The 20,145-nt window shown below is 42.9% G+C and overlaps 1 protein-coding gene across 13 annotated transcripts in view; it reads right to left on the bottom strand.

Moving 5' to 3' along the window:
• Window positions 1-20,145, bottom strand: part of LRRC8B (leucine rich repeat containing 8 VRAC subunit B) — a 102,093-nt gene that overhangs the window by 15,186 nt on the left and 66,762 nt on the right. For 3 of the 13 annotated variants that reach the window (XR_003519815.2, XR_003519802.2, XR_003519823.2), the window contains exons 5-6: window positions 17,316-17,445; window positions 527-623 (exon numbers count right to left, since the gene is read on the bottom strand). Coding sequence is in view for 1 of the 13 variants with exons in the window: in XM_027592734.2 (XP_027448535.1) it covers window positions 17,194-17,445 (252 nt within the window). In the remaining 12 variants the exon portion in view is untranslated. Of the gene's footprint in view, window positions 1-526; window positions 624-6,773; window positions 6,793-9,127; window positions 9,253-9,467; window positions 9,579-12,696; window positions 17,446-19,740; window positions 19,887-20,145 lie in introns of those variants that run through there. The other 10 variants (XR_003519831.2, XR_003519828.2, XR_003519776.2 and 7 more) reach the window with 9 other exon arrangements.

The raw sequence follows: 20,145 nt of genomic DNA, 5'->3' as shown, positions 1-20,145 counted from the left end.
AGATTTTATTTATTTGACAGAGAGATAGAGAGCACAAGTAGTCAGAGTGGCAGGCAGAGGGAGAGGGAGAAGCAGGCTCCCTGCTGAGCAAGGAGCTGGATGAGGGACTCGATCCCAGGACACTGAGATCATAACCTGAGCTGAAGGCAGACGCTTAACTGACTGAGCCACCCAGGTGCCCCTGTGACCACTGCAATTTTAAATGGATAGTACTCCCCAGATAACTCTGGATAGGAGTGTATTAATACCGTGCAGAAGCCTTACCAAAGAGAATCCCGTTAGGAAAGTGTTAATCCCCTGTGAGTACTAGATAGAGTTAGGCGGGATGTGTGAATCCCCTGTGAGAAATTCTACCTAACAGAATTGGGTCAGAGAAGTTTTACTCCTCTGTACAAGCCAGCACCAAACAGATATCCAATCAGAGGCTAGAACTTTAAGCAACGAGGGAGGTTCAGAGCCAGGAGGACTCAGCACAGGAACTTGGGCTGTGAGGAGACAATAGAACACAGAGGATTCAAGCAGGTACCTTGCTGGTCCAACAGCAGCACCAAGTTGAGGTGGTGTGTCACTTCAGATCCTGCTTCTTCAGACACCAGAAATGTCAACCGAGAAAAGAGGCCGAGCTACAATTAAAAAAAAAAAAAAAAAAAAAAAAAAAGGCATTTATTTGGGGTCTCAAAATTGCAATTCAGGAAACACAGATTTGGGCAGAAATCCAAGCAGTGCCCCCTCCAAAATATTTAAAAGACAAAAGGGAATGCCTATATATGTTGTATACAAAAATTTTTGATTGAAAAAAGAAATAAAAGAGGCTTTTTTTGTGATGGGTGTTGGTGGCAGTAAACCAATCTTGGCTGAATATAATTGGTCACTAAGGCTATCACCAAGCAAAGTCTCTCAATATAGGAAGTTACGGGTGTTGAGGTTAGATCCTTGGAATATTTGCTGCTTGGCCCAGTTCAAAAGTTCATGGTTCCACCAGGTGAGGACGTGCATAAGGCCCATCTCCTTAATGGCCTCCTCGCTCCATTTAAAAACCCCTTGACATAAGTGATCCCATTTCATTTTATCTTTCACAAGGGTTACCAGTTTTTTGTGCCTCCTCCTGATATTCTGTGAATATCCAAGCTTACACACACACTTTCAAATACTCAATTAGCAAATGTATTCCATAGGAGTCTATTGTCTTAACTGAGATATTCCAAAACCATAGTGTTTAGAAAGACTTGGGGCAGGAGTTTTAGTTTAGGAGTATTGATGAATGTTTCCCCAGGGTCACTGTCTTGCAGGCTCACCATTCCTATTGACACTGTTAGCCATTGCCTCACCAAGGGTCCCAGAGAGGTATCAATAATCAGGTATAAGGAACGAGAAGTGGATAAGCAGAGAGCTCAGAGAAAGGAAGGGGAAACTGATGAGTACCTATCTGCTGTCAGATATGACTTCAAGAATTTTAAAGGTACTGTGTGACTTCATTTTCCCAACCCCCCTGGGAGATGCTTATTATTCTCTCCCATTGTACAGATGAGAAAACTGAGGTGTGGGGAGGTTAAGTGACTTGCCCAATGTAACACAGCTAGAAAGTTTTGGAGGCAAGATTCACACTTAAATCTGGCTGATGTCAAAGTCCCAAGCCCATTGACTTCCACCCTCTGGGAAGGACAAAGGGGAGCAGGTAACCAGGAGGGGGGAGATGGCTGAACTGCTCTAGGAAGTGGGGGGAGGCGAGATCTGGAAAACGAGCAATTGTAACATCGCAACCACACCCGATAGGCAGAAACCACAGAGGACATCCCGTTCTCTGTCTCAGCACCTCTTCGAGTCGAATGCTCAGCTCCGAGGTGAGTGTGGAGCTGGACACGGGGTTCGATCCCAGGACCCTGAGATCAGGACCTGAGCCGAAGTGAAGAGTCGAATGCTTAACTGACTGAGCCACCCAGGTGCCCTGCTAATATTTTTATAAATCAAAATGCTCGAAGAAACAAAACCATGTGGACTCTTCACCAGGCCACATTTTAAATGTTCACAGAGGTCCAGGCTAAGACAAACAAACACAGGTGAAGTTTTGTCAGGAAAGTGAACATTCTACTTTTATGTGTGCTGCCTTCGTCCATTCCCAGAATCCCTACTTTGGTGGCTAAGTGGAAATCAGTTATAATCACTTAAGAACATAACTAAGATTTACTTATTTTAGAGAGAGTACGTGAGCAGGGGGAGGAGCAGAGGGAGAGGGAGAGAGATTCTCCAGCAGACTGTGAGCAGCGTGTGGAGCTGAACGCAGGGTTCGATCCCAGGACCCTGAGATCAGGACCTGAGCCGAAGTGAAGAGTCGAATGCCTAACCGACTGAGCCACCCAGGTGCCCTGCTAAGATTTTTATAAATCAAAACGCTCGAAGAAACAAAACAAAACTAGGTATGCTCTTCAGTTCTGGTGGTGTTATTTTCACAGTCAGTTTAGGCCACTTTGACAGAATACCACAGACTGAGTAGCTTAAACAATAAACATTTCTCACAGTTCTAGAGGCTGGCAGTCCAAGATCAAGGTGTTGCCAATTCAGTTCTTGGTGAGGGCTCTCTTCCTGGCTTATAGACAGCTGACTTCTTGCCATCATAAGACACAGAGAGAGAGCTCTGGGTTTTTCCTCTTTTTCTTCTTCTTCTTTTTTAAGTTTTTGTTTAAGTAATCTCTACACCCAACATGTGGCTCGGAACTTACCACCCTGAGATCAAGAGCCAGCTGGATGCCCCTCTTTCTCTTCTTATAAGGACGCTGATTACATCATGGAGGCTCCACCCCCGGGACCTCACCTAATTACCTTGCAAGGCCCCACCTCCTAATACCAACAAGTTGGAGGTTACAGTTTCAACATTTGCATTTTGGGGCGACACATTCAGTCCACAATACTAACAATAACAAGCCCATACACACAGAGCTTAGCAACTGGCAAAGTATTTTCACATAAATCACCTCATTTGCACCTCATGATTGTTACCAGTGAGTTAGCTATTTTTATTTTCCTTGTTTTACAGATGAGGGAGCTAAGTTGAGAAGGATTCAGAGATTTCCCCAAGGTCACACCCCTGGTAAGTGGCCGGGTGGAGTACAAATTCAGATCCTCTCATTCCAAATCCTGTGTTCTTTTAACTGCAGCAGGAATTGGGCCGTTCTGCCCTGGTATGAGAAACAACAGTCTCAAATCCAAAAGGAGAACTGATGTTTACTTAGTGCTCTGCTACAGGCCAGTCTCTTTGAAAACACTATCTCTAGGATAGGCATTATTACTCTACTTTATGTCCCTGAAAAAACTTAAAACTATCAGGTTTAAGTCACTTTTTCAGATCATGCAGCGGGTCTATGACAGAACAAGTATTTGAACCAGGTCTGGCTGAACCTAGAGATTATGTTCTTAAAATCCTCTTCTCTTTGAAATGCTCTTTGGGAAACAGTATATAAAATGAAAATATTCTGTTAGACATACTTACTGAGATTTTAGTAGAAATGGATCTCTTGCCCTTTTAAAAGCATTAGCGTCGTACAATGTACTCCATTGAAAGCCCTATTTTCTAAGCACTGCAGATGGAGGACAGATGTTTCTTTATGCTCTGAAAGGTCCACTCTATGTAGCCGACCATAATGAGATTGTATCTTGTTCTGAATGTTTCAGAAAAATGGCATCGGACAGATCATTCCAAATGAAAGCCAAATCAAAGGAGTTACTGCATAGATTTGATGAAAACAACAGGATGTTATTCAGTGGTTTGGGTGGGAACTTTTCATTTCAGAGTTCATTCTGAATCACACAGACATTTTCAGATGTGTTCGACCCTAAAATTCAGCCTGAAGTCAGAGAATTGCATGCATTGTCTGATTGAGATTTCTGTGATGAGGTGGGGTGTCACAGGTTTGGGGCTTGCAGTGCTGGACTTTATTTCACTATGATACAGAGTTACACGTATAACGAAGTCCCTAAGGCCATGGAGAGGGAGTGGAAACTTGGACTTATGTAGACTATTCAGATAAAGATACTTTCTGTGAGTTCAACAGTTATACTTTAATGCCTGAGTATATTTTAAACACCTATTTGGGAAGAATAATTAGGCCTCTAAGATAATATTTCATAGGCTTTGTTGTGTTTTGGGGTCATGACTGCAACCCATGAAAAGGTTTTCAGGGCCAATACACCAGTGCACTTAAGTTTTGACTGAGCTGACTGCCAAGTCAGGAAGTCTGCTGGTATTCTACAGAGAATCCTAGTATCTCAGAGCCTGAATTTGGCCTCACAGACACCTAGCTCAGTGTTTCTCATTTTATTGAAGAGGAAACCAAAGTGGGACCCAGTAAGGGTGGGTGACATTCTGGAGCCAAACTTAATACAGCTGAGGGAGCATTCCCCGAAGACCTAAAGGGCCCAAGTTCAAGGTAGTGCTTGAAGATTTGATTGAGGTTTTGCATAGCATCTAAGAACACAAACTCTGAAAACAGATCTGCTAAAACAGATTTCTTTGCTTACTAGCTCTGTGTGTCTTGGTAAAAACATTTAACTTCCTCCAGACTTAGTTTTCTCATCCGTAGAATGGGCAAAAGATTTTCATCCTTTAATTTCACCACACCCATTACACCTTCAAATAATGTACCTAAAGTTCTACTTCCTTATGCTGTTTCTTTACCCACAAACCTTCAATGACTTTTCATCATTTTCATATTCTGTCCACAAAAGTATCCACTAGTAGTTTCTGGCACATACACTTGCAGTTAGGCATTCTGGGTGACCCACTGGCCCCGTGACACAGTTTACCAATGCCTAGCTTTCTGCTATTTATCATTCTGCACCTGCAATGTGCTAGGCACTGTACAAGATTTGGTTTCTGTCATCAATTTAGTGAGGAGGAAATCTAGAAATAACCTCACTACATTGTCATTCCAAATAAAAGCACCTAACTCCAATTTCGGAGAAGGAATGTGGTCAGAGAAGGTGTTGGAGACAAAATGATATTTCATCTTAGTCTTGAAGAATGAAGGGAGGGTTGACCAATACACAGATAGATGATGATGGGTAGATAGATGACAGATACTATTCCATATCTCTGTGGAAGGAAGGAACTTCTGAAGGAGAGAACAACATGGGCAAAGACACATGGAGGTTTAGAAAGGCCTGGCAAAGAGGACTGCCATGCAGTTCCATATGGTGGGCTTGCAGGAATGCATGTGGGAAGTCCAGCACTGCCCAGAGCATTTGGATTTTGGCCAAAAGAAAACCACTGGGGTCAGGTCACATCGCTGCTTTGTTACATCCCACAGGGCCCCAAAGGGCAACAACATTAACCTTTGCAGTGAGTCACATGTAAACGGCTGTGTTTGCCGAAGTCTCTTTCTCAATGTACTGAGCCTGGGGGCATATTTCATACTTCGTGACAGAGTGAAAAGTCAACATGGTTACATTTCTGCCGCTGACATCATTCTGGCCACGTGGCATTGGATTTCATTTTTTAAAGCTTCTTCTAACTAGTTACAAGAGACAAGACCTTTTCCTTTAAATCATGCTGCCCGGCTGTGAGAGGGCAGATGAGGGTGTGACGGTGGTACATGGTCCCAAAGGAGACTCCTGCCCTGTTCTCAGCAGCACCCTGAGTGGTGATGGATAAATCTTGTTACCAATGGGCAACCCAACAAGCCATCCTTTGCACGGTGACTTGGCTACCTGATTGCCTCCAGAGAGATGGAGGTGCTGCCCAGGGCATGGCCTGTTTTTTCAGCCATCTCTTGGCTGTCCCTCCTCTTCATATTAGGCCAGAGAAAAGAGGAAGGACAGAAAGGGCCCATGTGCTCTTGGTGGGCCAGATTCTCCTTTTTCTGGTCCAGTATACTTCTCTTATTTGGAAGAGAACATCCCATTCACCTGTCAGCCAGTCGGATGGTCAGATACTTATGGAGCATCTCAAAGCCGGGAGCCCAGACTTGCGGGAGACATGGATGCTGTCCACACCAGCTTTATAGTCTAGTCAGGAACACAGACACTGAACAAGTAGTAGCTACCAAAGTGACGGATACCTCAAAGTAGAGCACCAGTTGCTATGAGAACACACAACAGGGGGACGTGGACATGGACCTGGTTGAGGAAGTGACCACTGACCCCAAGCACTGGATGAATGGGAGTTAGCTAGGCAAAGGGAGCACGGAAGAGCCTTCTAGGCAAAGAGAAATACATGTGCAAGAGGTGGGAAAGCACACGTTTTAAAAGATTTTCTACCATATTTGGAGGAAAAGTCATTAGAGCTAACCAGCCGTTAGCACTTGCTAGGGTCAGACAAGATGCTAAGCATTTTATATAATCTCATGGAATCCTCCTAAAGCCCGATTTCCATGAAGGTGGGGCCCTGTTTGTCTTGTCCCCATTGATTCCACTGTACCCTCAGTACCTGGGGCGGCAGCTGGGTAGGAGCAGACGCTTAGTGTTTGTAGACTAGAGTTTATGTTTTATAGAAGAGGAAACGGAGGCTCAGAGAGATAAGGTTACTCAAGTGTTACTGGCGGAGATAGGCCTCCAAGCCAGGGTGGAGCCGAGTGCCTTCCCGGTAGCCTGCTGATCGTCTGGCTCTGTCTTGAACAATGATCTTGCTTTCCCTTCCAGACACAACGGAGCCCAAGCCTAGGTCTGGAACAGTCCTGAGCTGGGCCCCAGGACACAGAGGAGGTGCACAGCACATAGCTCCAGGACAGCCCGCCGAGTGTCCGGTGAGCCCAATGGGCACACAGTCTGCCGTGGGAGCTGGTACCCCGTTGGAGTCGTACCCTAAACGCAAGGAGAAGCCGACATGTCTCAGTCCACCTAAGACTGGAGGCATGTCTCTCCAACTGAGCCTGTCTGCTGCTTGGACACTTAGGCCCAGAGCCCCATGAAACAGAAACCTGAGAACTGAAAACTTGGAGGCATCCGTGGGCCCCGAGTCAGACTCTGGGCTCAGTGTCAGTGCTGATGGATCGGCCTCAGATTTCCAGCTTTGGTGTTAAAGCCCAAGAGGGTCAAGTACCTCACGGGTCACCGTTCTACCTGTGCAACCCTAGGACATTTGTCATTACTGGGAACTGTCACCTGAGCCTGAGGAAGGCCCTCCTGAGAATGTTCTATGTGCCCTGCCCTCGATAGCCCCTTTCCCCGTTGTGCTAGCTCACTAATGCGGAGGCATGGCAGAACAGCTCTTTCAAATAATTCCATCCTCCTTCACTGCTATTACGCTTTAGGTTCTCCAGCGAATAAAAGTCTTATTCACATGTCATAAAAATGAGTCATTTCAGAAGCTCAAAAATAAGTGTATGATGTGCTCAAACTCTTAAGAAAGTTAATATTAACCCCAATCAACACTTCCTACTCACCCTGCCTTCTATGTAGACCTGAATATTAGAGTTGCAGGCACCCTAGGGAACACTTAAGTTCACCTTCTCACTAGGCTCAGTTAGGCCAGGTCCCCGAAACATGCTGACATATGGCCCTGAGAGAGAAATGTGTTATTTTCATACAGGCCCTCCTCCAGTCACGGGCTCAGCCAGGGTCTCTGCTGATTATGCCAAGGCAGCACCCAAGCCATCTGGCTCATTTCCACCCTTGTAAAAAAATTCTCTGTGGGTACTCTTTTCTAAGCAGGAGGAATTAGACTCACCACCAGAAGAAAAAGGGCCAATTTCGTTCATCTTCCAGAAGAAGATAAAAACAACCAATGTGATTGCACAAAGTTGCTTGGTAAATAATCTTCCCTTCCTCAGCAGAGCTCAGTGGCGGGTGGGGGACAGGCAACATCCAAGAGCTGCAGTCCCACTGGGTGCGCGGACCCTGGAGACAGCTGACCTGATGTGCCACTAGCCTTGAAAGGCACGGGTTTTGAAGACACCAAAGGCAAATGCCCAGGGAATCAGTGCTTCAAGGAGTGGGTTCTTTGCTTGACTTCAGGCTTTTTCCATGCTTAGCAGTGTATTCAGCCAAAAGGCAAAACCAGGGAGGGACACACCATCAGCTTGGGATGAGAAACACAGCTTCTTAGCTGGAGCATGGCATGAATTCAATAAGGACAGCATAACCCGCTCCTCCAAATGTCTAAATCAGCAGAACGCATTTAGAATGAATTTAGCCTGAACTGGGATTGGTAGTCATTTTGCAAGTCTAAAATGTCTGCCAGTATTTCCCTATAATAAATCAGGACTCTCGGGGCGTTAAACTGCAATTCTGTAGTGAAACCCAAACTGACGGCAAGCCTCATCCTCACCTTGAAAACAAAAACCAAAATATTAACCACTCCTTTTAATGGGATGAGGGTCTTTATTGAACATCTCCCACAGGACTCAAAATTCAGAATGGCATTCCATTCTTCTCATGATAGCAAACAGGCTCAGAGTTTAGGTTAGGACATTTAAATAAAAACTGCATTTTTCAAAAATAACCACATTTAAAAATACATTAGACCTTTGGATGAAATTTTATATTTACACTAAAGGGTGTTTAAAACTGTGTTTGTGCATATGTGTGTGTGTGTGTGTGTGTATCAATCTTTTTCCAGAATATTCAGAGCCTGTAGATCATAAAGAACAGTATTAGATGCCGAAAACCTCAGCTGTACTCATCACTCCATCCCTGGCTTGCCACATGACCTTGACAGTGTGCACTCTACAAAAAGTGGAGATTTGGTGCTACAGAGTCCCCGGTTCAAAACCTGCCTGTGCCACATACTATGCAATCTCTTATATGACCTAACATGTCATTTAACTTGCCTGGACCTATTTCTTTTTCTATAAGATGGAGATAATGCCTACCTTAATATGTTTTAAGGATTAACGATGTTACATCTATGGCAGATGCTCAATATGGTAACCATCGAAGATGTCTCTTTCAAAGCCTAGTTTTCTTGTAGGTGAATTGGGGACAGGAACTGCTTTGTGCCCAGTAATGCACTGTGCAATGGAGGGGTTGTTATCAAGATGCAGGACGCAGCTCAAATGAATGCAGCTTGTTAGGGAATGCACAGGACTGGAGTTAGGGAGGAGGCCTGGGTGCTGACCTCGGCTTTTCCACTCTTTGGTTAAATATAGATTTTCTGGGCTTCTGAGAACCAGCCTAGGAGAGCACAAAGAGTACTCACCAGGGGGACAAACAGATAGGTGGCAGCTCCCTCAGATAGTGGGTCTGTGATCTCAAACAAGCCAGTTAGGTCTTCCTCTTCAGAAAAGTCTACATGGTTCCTTCCAGTTGGAAAGTTCTAGAATTCTAGAATTACATTTGGGAAAGGGAGCAAATAAAATGGACAGGAAGTGATTCATTGGCTCAGAGAAGACAAACTAGGACAGATATGGAGGAGGAAGCATGGGGCTTAAAAGGAAGGGAAGAGGGCAGTGAGCCCTGAAAACCAGAGAACCACCTGTGAGTCTTCAAACCTCAGGGTGGGGGGGAGAGAGGAGGTAGTGCTGAGTTGTGTTCTTTACCTACACCTCTGTAGAAACAGGCTTTGCAGGCCTGTAGGTTGAATAGGATTCCTCTTCTGAACAGTCATGAGACCTTGGAAAATGTTACAATTTCCAAGTTTGTTTTCTCATCTGTAAAATAGGAATAACACACCAAATAAGGCTGTTGGATGGATTGAGCTCACACACATAAACAACCTGCCACCTGGCACGTAGCACGCGCTAAGTAACATTATTGTTCTATTCCATTATGCTATTTCCCCTTCAGGGATGGACACCAAGCTGAAGGAGCATAGACAAAAGGATTCGATTTTTATCTTTTCTCAATTTGAAATCATTAATGTGGTTCATGATGTATTGTTCTGCCCAGGGATCACAAGCCCGGTAAAATTTCCCCAAGTCTCTTAAAGCAGAAGGAATCAATTCTCCTTCACTTGGCTATTTCTTCAGGCTTTCCCTTTTCACAGAGCAATTGCTGGAAACTGGCTCTGTCTATTATGAAAAGGGCGACAGACTGTTCTCTTCTCCCCACAACGATCTAAGTAATTTCTCTGGGAAGCACTATAGAGACCCTAAGACAAGGATGTGAATTCAAACCCAGTTCAGGCAAAGGCTAGAAAGAAACTTCCCTCACACAGGTGGCATTTGGTCCTCCTGGGGTTTAAACATTTGCCTTGGGTACTAATTTACACAGAACACAGTATCAATGAAATAATTGGAATTAGGAGACCAGTTAACTCATTTGCAATTGTTTCCATATGCAATTCTTGAGGTTGCCAGCCTAAGGAATGCAAATTGGTCCTACTCCCATTCAGTACATTGAAGAAGTCTCTTATTTGGAATTTGAAATTCTGATGAGAAACCACCTTCTAAGAAGGGAGAATCTTGATAAGTGAAAGACATTTATTTTGGTGAGTACAAGCTAAAACATCATTCTTACTATGACTTAATACTATCAAAGATGGCATTTAGTAATGGGTGAGGATATGTAAGCTTGGAGTGTGTAATTAGGAAAATACTAAATAGCACAACCAGACGAGGGGTCGAGGGAAAGCGAGGGAGAGTGATCTGGAAAGGGAGATGGTGGGGGCCAGGAGAGTAAGGGACTTCAGTCCTTCCAAGGGAAAAAAGAGAGGTGAGTCCCAGCAGCTGACAGGCCTGCTCATGAGGCCTGGGAGGAGATTCTCTCCTGGGGGTGACTGACAGAAATTCTACGAGCTGTGAGAACTCAAGAACTCTCACTGGCCCTACGACCCCTGCCCGCAGCTGTCTCTACTCTTCAGAGTTTTGTTTTGGAAGAAGGGACTAATTAGACAGGTGACACAAAAGTTCATGATTTTTTTTATTTTTAAAGATTTTATTAATTTACTTATTTGAGGGGGGGGGAGAAGCAGAGGGAGAGGGATAAGCAGACTCTGTGCTGAGCTTGGAGCTTGACATGGAGCTCGATCTCACGACCCTGAGATCATGACCTGAACCGAAATCAAGAGTTGGGCGCTCAACCGACTGACCCACCCAGGTGTCCCGAAAGTTCATGATTTTTGCTAACAGAAGACCAATTCCCTTATCTCTGCCAAATGCATATTGAATAAATAGTCAAAGCAGGTTTTTTAAAGGGGTGCCAAATTCTTACCTGCCTTGGGCACCTACATGTCTGGTCTGGTCCTGGTGCCAGGCACTGCATGAGGCTTTCTGAGTGCATCTCATTTGAGATGGAGTCACTGAGATTAAGGAGGGGCCACTGAATTGTCAAGATCTTACCTCAGGGGTTGCATTTGATAAAGGCAAGGCAAGGAGAAATGGAATAAAGGGGAAGAAGTCGAAGCTGGTCACCTTCTATTTGATTTATTCTCATCTCAGCGGCAGAGGGAGGCAGAGAGTAAAAAATGGTGTGACAAGTCCTCCCCGAACAAACAATAGGCACGTGTAAAAAGGCATACACAATTTAAGGTATTTATAAGAAATGATTTGAAAAGCTTCCGAGTAGCGCACAGGCAGTTCTATAGAATCATTGGTATTTGGGAGGCAGGACTTACAATTCTAGTCCAGAGGATGAGGAGCCAACACAGGATGAGGAGAGACTTGTAATTTAAAAAGACCATGCATTTTATAAAATGACTTTTTTTTTTCTTTCTGATCTTTCTTTGGCATACAGATCTCTTTTCTTCTGTAAATATGGGGCTTGAGTTCAAGGTGTGACTCTTTGCCTTTGATCAACCACTTTTCTGTAGAGCTCAGAGAGGAAGGGACAGATTCTGCTGCTAGGCACGGGATTTTAGAGAATCCCCAGGAGTAGGGGAGTGTGCCCTCAACAGCACAGGCACACCCCTCCCCTGCTGGCAGGCCCTCACTGCAGTCACAGTCCACAGTCGGGAAAAGCCATGTTGCAGCATGGAAGGGAACGCCGAAGAATGAAGCCACGCTTCTACCTGCGCTCGGGGCTCTCGGTCACTGCTCCAGAGGCTGTGTCCCCAGCGTCCCGAGGCCCCTGCCAGTCCCTGAATGGCTGCTGACGTCTTAGGTCAGACACTGGTTTCCTTTCCTCAGTGTCTCCCATTGCTCAGGCGCTTCAAGGTGAGTGCACACCTTTCTTGAAGTACCGCATTTCCAGGGTAAAACACGGCCAGCCAGTGTCAGCAGAGTCACTTTCCTTTATAATCTGGTTCAGTATATGTCGAGCTGTGTCTTCCAGCAGAGAAAAGTCTTTGATCAGCTTTCTAATGTGCTCCTGAAAGTGTGTGTGGGGGGCGGGGTGGGGTGGGGTATGAGTTTGAGAGGGAGACAGAGTGGAAAGTCTTCTATCCAGAAGGCCAAACTATCATGTGCTTTCTTTGCCCAATAATTCCATTTTTCCCCTTTTACTCAACCTTCTCAAAATTTTGTCTTGCAGTTCTTCACTTTTTATCTAGTCCATATTTAGCATTAGTGCTAAACTAACAGTAAATGGAGAAACGAGAGCCAAAAGGAGAGGGAGAGAGCTGGGTCGATTTGTGAAGATCAGTCCCCAAGGATGAGCACCATTGGAAAGGTGGACCTACTTAGAGTTGGGACAGATCTCACCCCTCCCTGCCCCCTGCCCCAGCATATTCTAGGATCAATCCAGCTCTTTTCAAGGGGCTTTGTTATTTTGTGATCGTTGTCACATATTTTGAAAACTCCTACTCTTGTTACAAGATCCACACGTAAATCTAAAATCAATCATCTTGTGAATGATAGTACAACTGCACCGGGACAAATCAGTACAGTCAACTTTTTCCAACATTTAGACTGTTTTTATTTGCCATTTGTTATAAAAATTGAATCTGTATTTTACACAAAAGATACTTTAAAACAGGGAAATTTACCAAAAACCACCGAATCTCAGGCAAAGGGGTTCACCACCAAAATGCAGATTTACACGGTAAACCTGAGGGCCAAAAACATTCAACTTACAAAAAAATCTTATATTTTCGAACAATTCATTACCAGAAGCAAAACCTGATTACATACATTTTTCAAAATAGGTGACAAAATAACAAATTCCAGCTTTCACTGTGAAGCTAACCAAAGAAAATGCCTCTACTCAAGATTGGCCCATTATTTCACTCAGAGTGAAACATCTGAGGAGCTTTAAAAATATTTAAACATAAATACTTGGGTTTACACACAACACACATATGCACAGACATATCCATTCTAATTCTATGCCCCTTTGAATTTTTTAAATTGCACCATCTCTGTTAGAGATAATATAGAACATGCAGGAGGCATTCGTAATTGTTTTTCTCAGCAGTGGTGGATTATACAAGTCAAATGCAAAATTTAAACATGAATTAGGTACAACTGGAAACCATCTCAACTCAGTACTGTAGCTCATATATTCTGTGTTAATGCTTTAGTGTTGATGAACTTGTTCATATTAAAAAAAGAAAAAAGGTGAAGAGAATGTAGTCCATTACCAAAGGTACTGAGCAGATAGTTCCCAGCGGATATAAAAAGTGATGGACCAGAAACAGGAAGAAACCAATTAAATAGGACTGCAGGTTTTCACTGCTTTCACATTCAACTGAAGATAGAAATAATTATATTCAGGACATTTTCCAACAGCCATGAGTTTATACCATTTCATGTATATAATGTCTTCATAATTCAAACGAGGATACTAAAGAGCTCCTCCCCCTCCCATCAGCCTCCCTCTTGTTTCCAGAAAGAAAGGAACACAGATTTTGATGCAATATACAGTTCCCGGAAACAAAGTGGACTTATGGTTATATTCTCATGCTTTTGGTAGGGATGAGAGATCATGGATTCAATCAGCTCTAAATACTGCAGGGATGGGTAAAGTGGAATAACTCAATTAGGCGTCATTAGAGGCCCTGGCTTCCCCCCAAATAAATACATGCTCAAGTATCACTGTGAGTTCTTTAGCACAAATATATTCTGTTATACACAAGTGCTGACCAAATTTAAGGAGGTGAGTGATGGAATGGAGTTACCTATGCAGTTAGGGGACGATGCTAAGAGAATGTAAAGATGGAAGGAGCGTTTTATACAAAATACTGGGAAAGAAAGCTGTCAACCCACAGGATAACTGTTTGATTATTTTAATGGTTTCTGAACCCATCATTATGCAATATTTTAATTAAACATACAAAATTTGAATCATGAAACGCATGGGGAACAGAAACAAATATTGTCGCTCTCAAACAATAATATTATGCAAAGAACTCACTGACGCTTACCACAGCGCGGTAGTTAGGTTACCACACGAACGAGCTATGCCACAGCGCTGAGCACCCATGGATCTCTACTTACCCTGTTTAACGCAAACATTTGTTAAGTGACCTGAAATATGATGATATCCAGGGAGAAAAATGAAGACTGAGGATGAAGATTGAAAACACAGTATCTATGCGCCACACAGATGTATCCTAACATAGGTGAGGGAAAGAACACTATACCTTACCGGGAGTGCTCAAAACTGCCCAGGGTGTGTGTGTCTCTATGTGTGTCCAAGCTCATCTGTGTGTGTCTGTGTGCATATGTAAGTGAAATGAACCTATGCCATTGCTGGCATTAGCCATCAACTTTGTTCCAAGTAACATCCACATGTATTTTTTGGAAAATGCATTATACATTCTTGGAAATCCTATGCCATCTAACGTGTCCTAATTGAATACATCGCATTTTCCTCATTGAAAATCCTCTTAAATGAATATGAACACTCGCAAAATGAAGATCTGCTCCAACAATGCAGTAAAGGTGGCATCCAACACCACATTTCCAATATGTCAGGTGGTGGTCTCAGAGTTCATTGCATCAGTACTATGTTATTTCGAAAGCTCCCTAAACACTGGTGTGTAAGCCTGGAATAAGACAGAAATCTAAAAACTATGGCATCAAAGAACAAGGTTTCTTTGTAACCATACCCTAGTGTTTGGAAAGCAGTTTACAATATTCAGTATCAATCCTGATAAGTAAGTAATGTGCTTCCAGAAATTGAGCGAAGCGATAAGGAAGATTTAGTCAATGACTTTTGCAGGGGAACACAACCAGTGTGACTAGCCGTGGAGAAGTTCTAGTTTGTGAGAATGGTAGCAAATCTGGTTTGTTTTGAAAACTCTTCTTTCTGGAGAGGGGGGTGGGATTTTTCATAGACATTATGGCTAATTATATGGCCACAAACATTTCAATACCTCTTCATGCATATTCCATATTCCAAAAACTTAAGATTAATCCAATCCAACATTGAAATCCGTACATATGACAATTTTACTGTGAAACATTAAAATGGCCATTAACTTACATTAAAAAAACAAAAAGAACAAAAACCCAGATAGAGTCAGAATCTGTTTTCTAAAGTCCTGGAAGAAAGTTTCATCAGTTATGCCTGGGTCCCTGAGAACTTGAATGTTCTGACTAAAGGCAAGTTTTGGTAAGAATTAACATTTTTACACTGTTCCTTCTCATTCAGAATAAAAATAAATGTTTTAGGCAGCTGTTGGTGTTTATAGTTTTATAGCTCGTATTATTCAAATTACATTTGACACAAGCAATTCCTTTTTCTGAGCTTCACTTCAGGGGTGTGTGGCAGGTGAGGGGAGCTACACTTTGCTATAATTTAAAGACTCACTTTTATCTTTCTGGAAGGGGCAAAGCAAGAAACAACATACCACGCATCACAATTCCATGTTCACAGTACTTTACCCATAGTGTTTTCCAGTTTTGTCTAGGTGCAGTTAATAGGTTACTTCATAGTTAACATCCAAAATGAGACTGGCATCATAATGCTTAGACCCATCAGAGAAAAACCATGGTAAAAATGTACATTTCCCAAAAATGAGTCGGTTGACTTTATTCATTTTACAAGATGTATGATAATAAAAGGCTAAACACAAAGCTCTTTACAAAAAAAAGAGCAAAATGTATTCCAGGAAAGTTAGACAAAGGCATGAGATGAATTTCAGTTAAATGGATCTACTGCTTTGTGAGCTTTGAGAATTCTTAAATACTGAACAGAGGCGGAGTGTTCTACATTATAATCATATCTAGAGATCATGCAGATGGAGAAGCATTTTGCTTTAAGTCTTAATTTCTCCAAGTGTTTTGAAATCACTTTTAAGGATTCAAATCTGTACCTCTCCCCTCCATCACAGTTTTTGAAGTAATTAAGAATTGTTACCCGTACAATAGCACAGCGACTAGGGAAGAGAGAGGTAGATGATGTGGCCATCCTCTTATAAGGAAACCCCCCAAATATTTTAGGGCAAGAAACACAAGGCTTGTGTTACCCAAAAGTAATCAGTTGCAGAGTACAAAAACATTCTGGGGCAGGATGCACACAAATATGAGACTCGTAAGCAGCCAAAACCAAGTATATTAATAGTAAATTCTTAAAGAAATGCATGAGTTCTCTGTACCTTACAACAATTATTCTCACATATTTTAAATCCAAGATTATACCACAGAAAATAGTTATATGTTTTACATTTAATATAAAAATGATCAGCAAATAAAAAAGGCTTTGATGATACATAAGAAGACATTTCAGGAAATAGAGCAATTTTCAAGGTGCCCCGAGGGTGACGTGTCCTAAGTATTCTGTCCTTTTCTATGCAAGGGCCAAAGACAGGCACGTTTTCAGGGTTCACCCTTGTTTTGGGGCTTTTTTTAGGGCTCCCATTGTTAAGAAAAAACAAAATGAAGGAAGACTCAAGCGAGCTGGGACAGGAAATAAAATCAAGCCAAGAAGGAATTCAGCCAAGCACAAGGTACACCCTGCCTAAAAATATTTAAGAACATAAATCAAAGACAGTGTTGAGTATACATCAAGGACCTTTATACTTATGAATTTATGGTCTAGGTGATAAGTATCAAAACAGGAAGTCAGTTAAAACGAGTGTGCAAATAAGTAAGTAATGGGGCCTGGGGGGAGGGATACGAAAGAATATCTGATCTTCAAGGTAAAAACTGCCAGGTAGAGATTCAATAATTCCGTGTCCCCCATGCCACCCTTGAAGTGTACTTCTCACATCTTAATAAGTTAAAGGTCAGTTATTCACAAAACTTAAGTTCAGTGTTAACAATTTTGACCTGTTTAACTTAGGGCTAGACACTGAGTTGCTTTAAAGACATTTGGTTATAGTTAGTCATAATTATTACCCATTTTTCATCTTTATAACTTAGAAAATTTTAGTTCTCATTTAAAGCCCTGGGGCAAACTTTTGAAAATTATTTTCTCTTTAGGTCAACGTTTATCTAAGCATGTCTACAAACGTTCTGTTACAGGGAGAGGAAGAGTGTTGAGCAAATTCTCCTCTATAATCAGACAGCTCCGTTTTAGGGACTGACATCCTTCCAGTTCAGGAGGAAGTGTTTCCAGGTAATTACCAATGAGCTCCAGATGAGTAAGGTTCGACAGCTCACCCACGTGAGGGGACAAACTCATCAGGCTATTTTTCCCCAAAAGTAAACACTGCAGCTTTTTGCACTGAAACAGCCCATCTGGTAGCGTCTCAATCTGGAAAGGGAAAAAAAGAAGCCAGTAAAACTGGTTTTCTATGGCCTATGATAATGCATTTGCTTATTTATACCCCTACCGCTTTCCGAAAACATTTCCAGACATTTATAGGAATGCATAGAACAATGATGATAAATTTGAAGGAGATGGAAAAGATAAAGGGAAAATAAGAACGTCCTGACTTGAACTTGGTGCTGAGGCTACCATGAACTTCTAAACACTTGCTGTATATGTGGGTGGGCCAAAGATTTTATTCTAAGCATTCTAACAAGCAATTCTCAAGCAAAACCTAATTAGTCACCTACTCATGGTCCCTAAGAGAAAAAACAACAACAACAACAACAGTATTTTAGGAAAATCACAATTATTCTTGAGGCTGAGGATCAGAAATAACTTTTCTCAAGAATCCTCATAAAGAGTTACTGTGTAGTGTAATGAGCAATATCCTCAAAAACATTGTGAGTACAGACACAAGGCTATTTCTAAGGGTTTCAAACTAGACTGAAAACTTCATTCTGTTAAAAGAAAAATGTCAACCGAAGCATAGACAAGACATGATCATCTATACACGCACATTTCATTTCCCTCTACATATATACTCCTGAGTATTTACCCTTCTTCCTGCCCTCTGGCAGTTTCAATTAAATCATGTAACATGGAGAAATAATTTAAAATATGATAAATAGACTGAAATTAGGTCAACTCCTAGGACTGCTCAAATGAGCTGCTCCCCTATGTGGTGGGTCGACTGCATGTGAATTTCTAAGGGAGCCACAGTCCACATGTGAAAGTTGGTTGGAAAAGACATCCACAGAAGAGCTGAGAACAAGCATCCTCCACTCTCACCATGCCACTGCGAGATGAGTTTGCACCAGGCAGTGCTGGACAGCACACACCCCAATCTCTAATACTCCACATATTTATGTACCTGTGGATGGGGCATCTTTGCAACTATGAAATAGCACAGGCTCCTTCCTTGGTTCAGGATGTGGCTTTGTTAGACACGGGGATGAAAGGGGCACTCGAGAGCTCAGCCTGCTCCTCTGATGGGCTAACACAGTCCCACTGAGCCAGCTCTCCCCTGGAATTTCCAGGGCCATCCAGAACTATCTCCTCAAAAGGATAAACATTCTCTCTACAAACTAAAAAATGGTCAAACTGCATTCAAAAATGCTCATTATATTGGAAAGTCCCCTCTCCTCCATCACTGCCACATACACTCAGTATCAGATATCCTTGGAAATAAATCGAATGATCACCATTGCTAAGTATGGCATTCAATAAAGTTCATCACTGTACACCAAAATACTAGGAATAAGCAAAGGAAAAATATCTACCCTTCCATTTCATTCTCTTCTCAAGAATGCAGATGCAAAACCATACATATGTAGATTTCAGTGTAGAGATGTGGCAGAGAGATAAGAGATGGGAGAAACGTAACCCCTGGGGCTCCTGGGTGGCTCAGTTGTTAAGCATCTGTCTTTGGCTCAGGTATGATCCTGGGGTCCTGGGATCGAGCCCCGCGTTGGGCTCCCTCCTCAGCGGGAGGCCTGCTTCTCCCTCTCCCACTCTCCCTGCTTGTGTTCCTGCTCTCGCTATCTCTCTGTCAAATAAATAATAAAATCTTTTTTTAAAAAAAAGAAAAGAAATGTAACCCCTTTCTAATGCAACCTCTTCTGGTCATACACCTGCAGCTCAGAAGTAGGGTCAGTGATGTACAAGTAGAGTAAACAATCTGTCCTGTGCAACCCAAGCTCAACCCTGAGAATGCCTATTAGTGTCTAAGCAATGACTTAGGCAAGCGAGCTGAAAAAAAGAGGGCAGGCTTGGCTCATCTCTATTCAGTAAATGCATGCAGAGAGCCTCCTTTTGTGCCAGGCTCCCAGTTAGGTGTTGAGGATAAAGTGCCGAGCAAGACAGATGGGTCTTTGAGAACCATGGTCTAATGCAGGGTTTCTCAACCTTGGCACTGTTGACATTTTGGGTGAGATTCCTTTTGTGGGGGTGCCCTGTGTACTGCAGACTATTTAGCAGCAACCCTGGCCTCTGCCTACTAGAAGCCAGTGCTATGCCCCTCCTCAGTTGTGATCATCAAAAAGGTCTTCAGATAAATGTCTCTATGGGGGCAAAAGTGCTCCCATTTGAGAAGCACTGGTCTCCTGGGTGAGAAATACTAAACAGTTAGGTGAATAATTAGTCTGTATTGGGTGCTGGGAAGGAAGGACTATATCAGAGACTGTGTCGGGACTCCTCCATCTCCCTAGTACGGTCAGTTTCCAGATGCCCAGCAAGTACCTTGCTTAATTGGACTCCTTTGCACTAGGTGAATACCCTGAAGCCATTGCCATCACTCTCCTTCTGTCTGGCTATCAGCGCTACCATGTTCTCCTCCATCTTCTTTCAAATTTCCAAATTTGTGATTTTAGCGACTTCTCAGCCCCCTAAGACAGGAGAGGGATTTCATAAGGCAGTGGGAGTGAGCCACTGGGGTCCCTCAGCTGTGCTGCTGTCATGAAAGTGGGGCAAGGGCTGCAGTGAGCAGTTCTCCTTCCCCATTGCCAAGTGTCCGTCTCGGGGACTTTTACTCAGTGCCAGCACCCAGCTGAGGCACGAGACCTTTTGTCACCTACCTGAATTCAATTATGTTAAAGGAGGCTGGAGAGCTGTGTTAGAGACACAAAACTTTCCTTCAATTCAGCA

The sequence above is a fragment of the Zalophus californianus genome, chromosome 4 (assembly GCF_009762305.2).
Source record: "Zalophus californianus isolate mZalCal1 chromosome 4, mZalCal1.pri.v2, whole genome shotgun sequence".
NCBI lineage: Eukaryota > Metazoa > Chordata > Mammalia > Carnivora > Otariidae > Zalophus > Zalophus californianus.
This window is presented reverse-complemented; position numbering and strand designations above follow the sequence as displayed.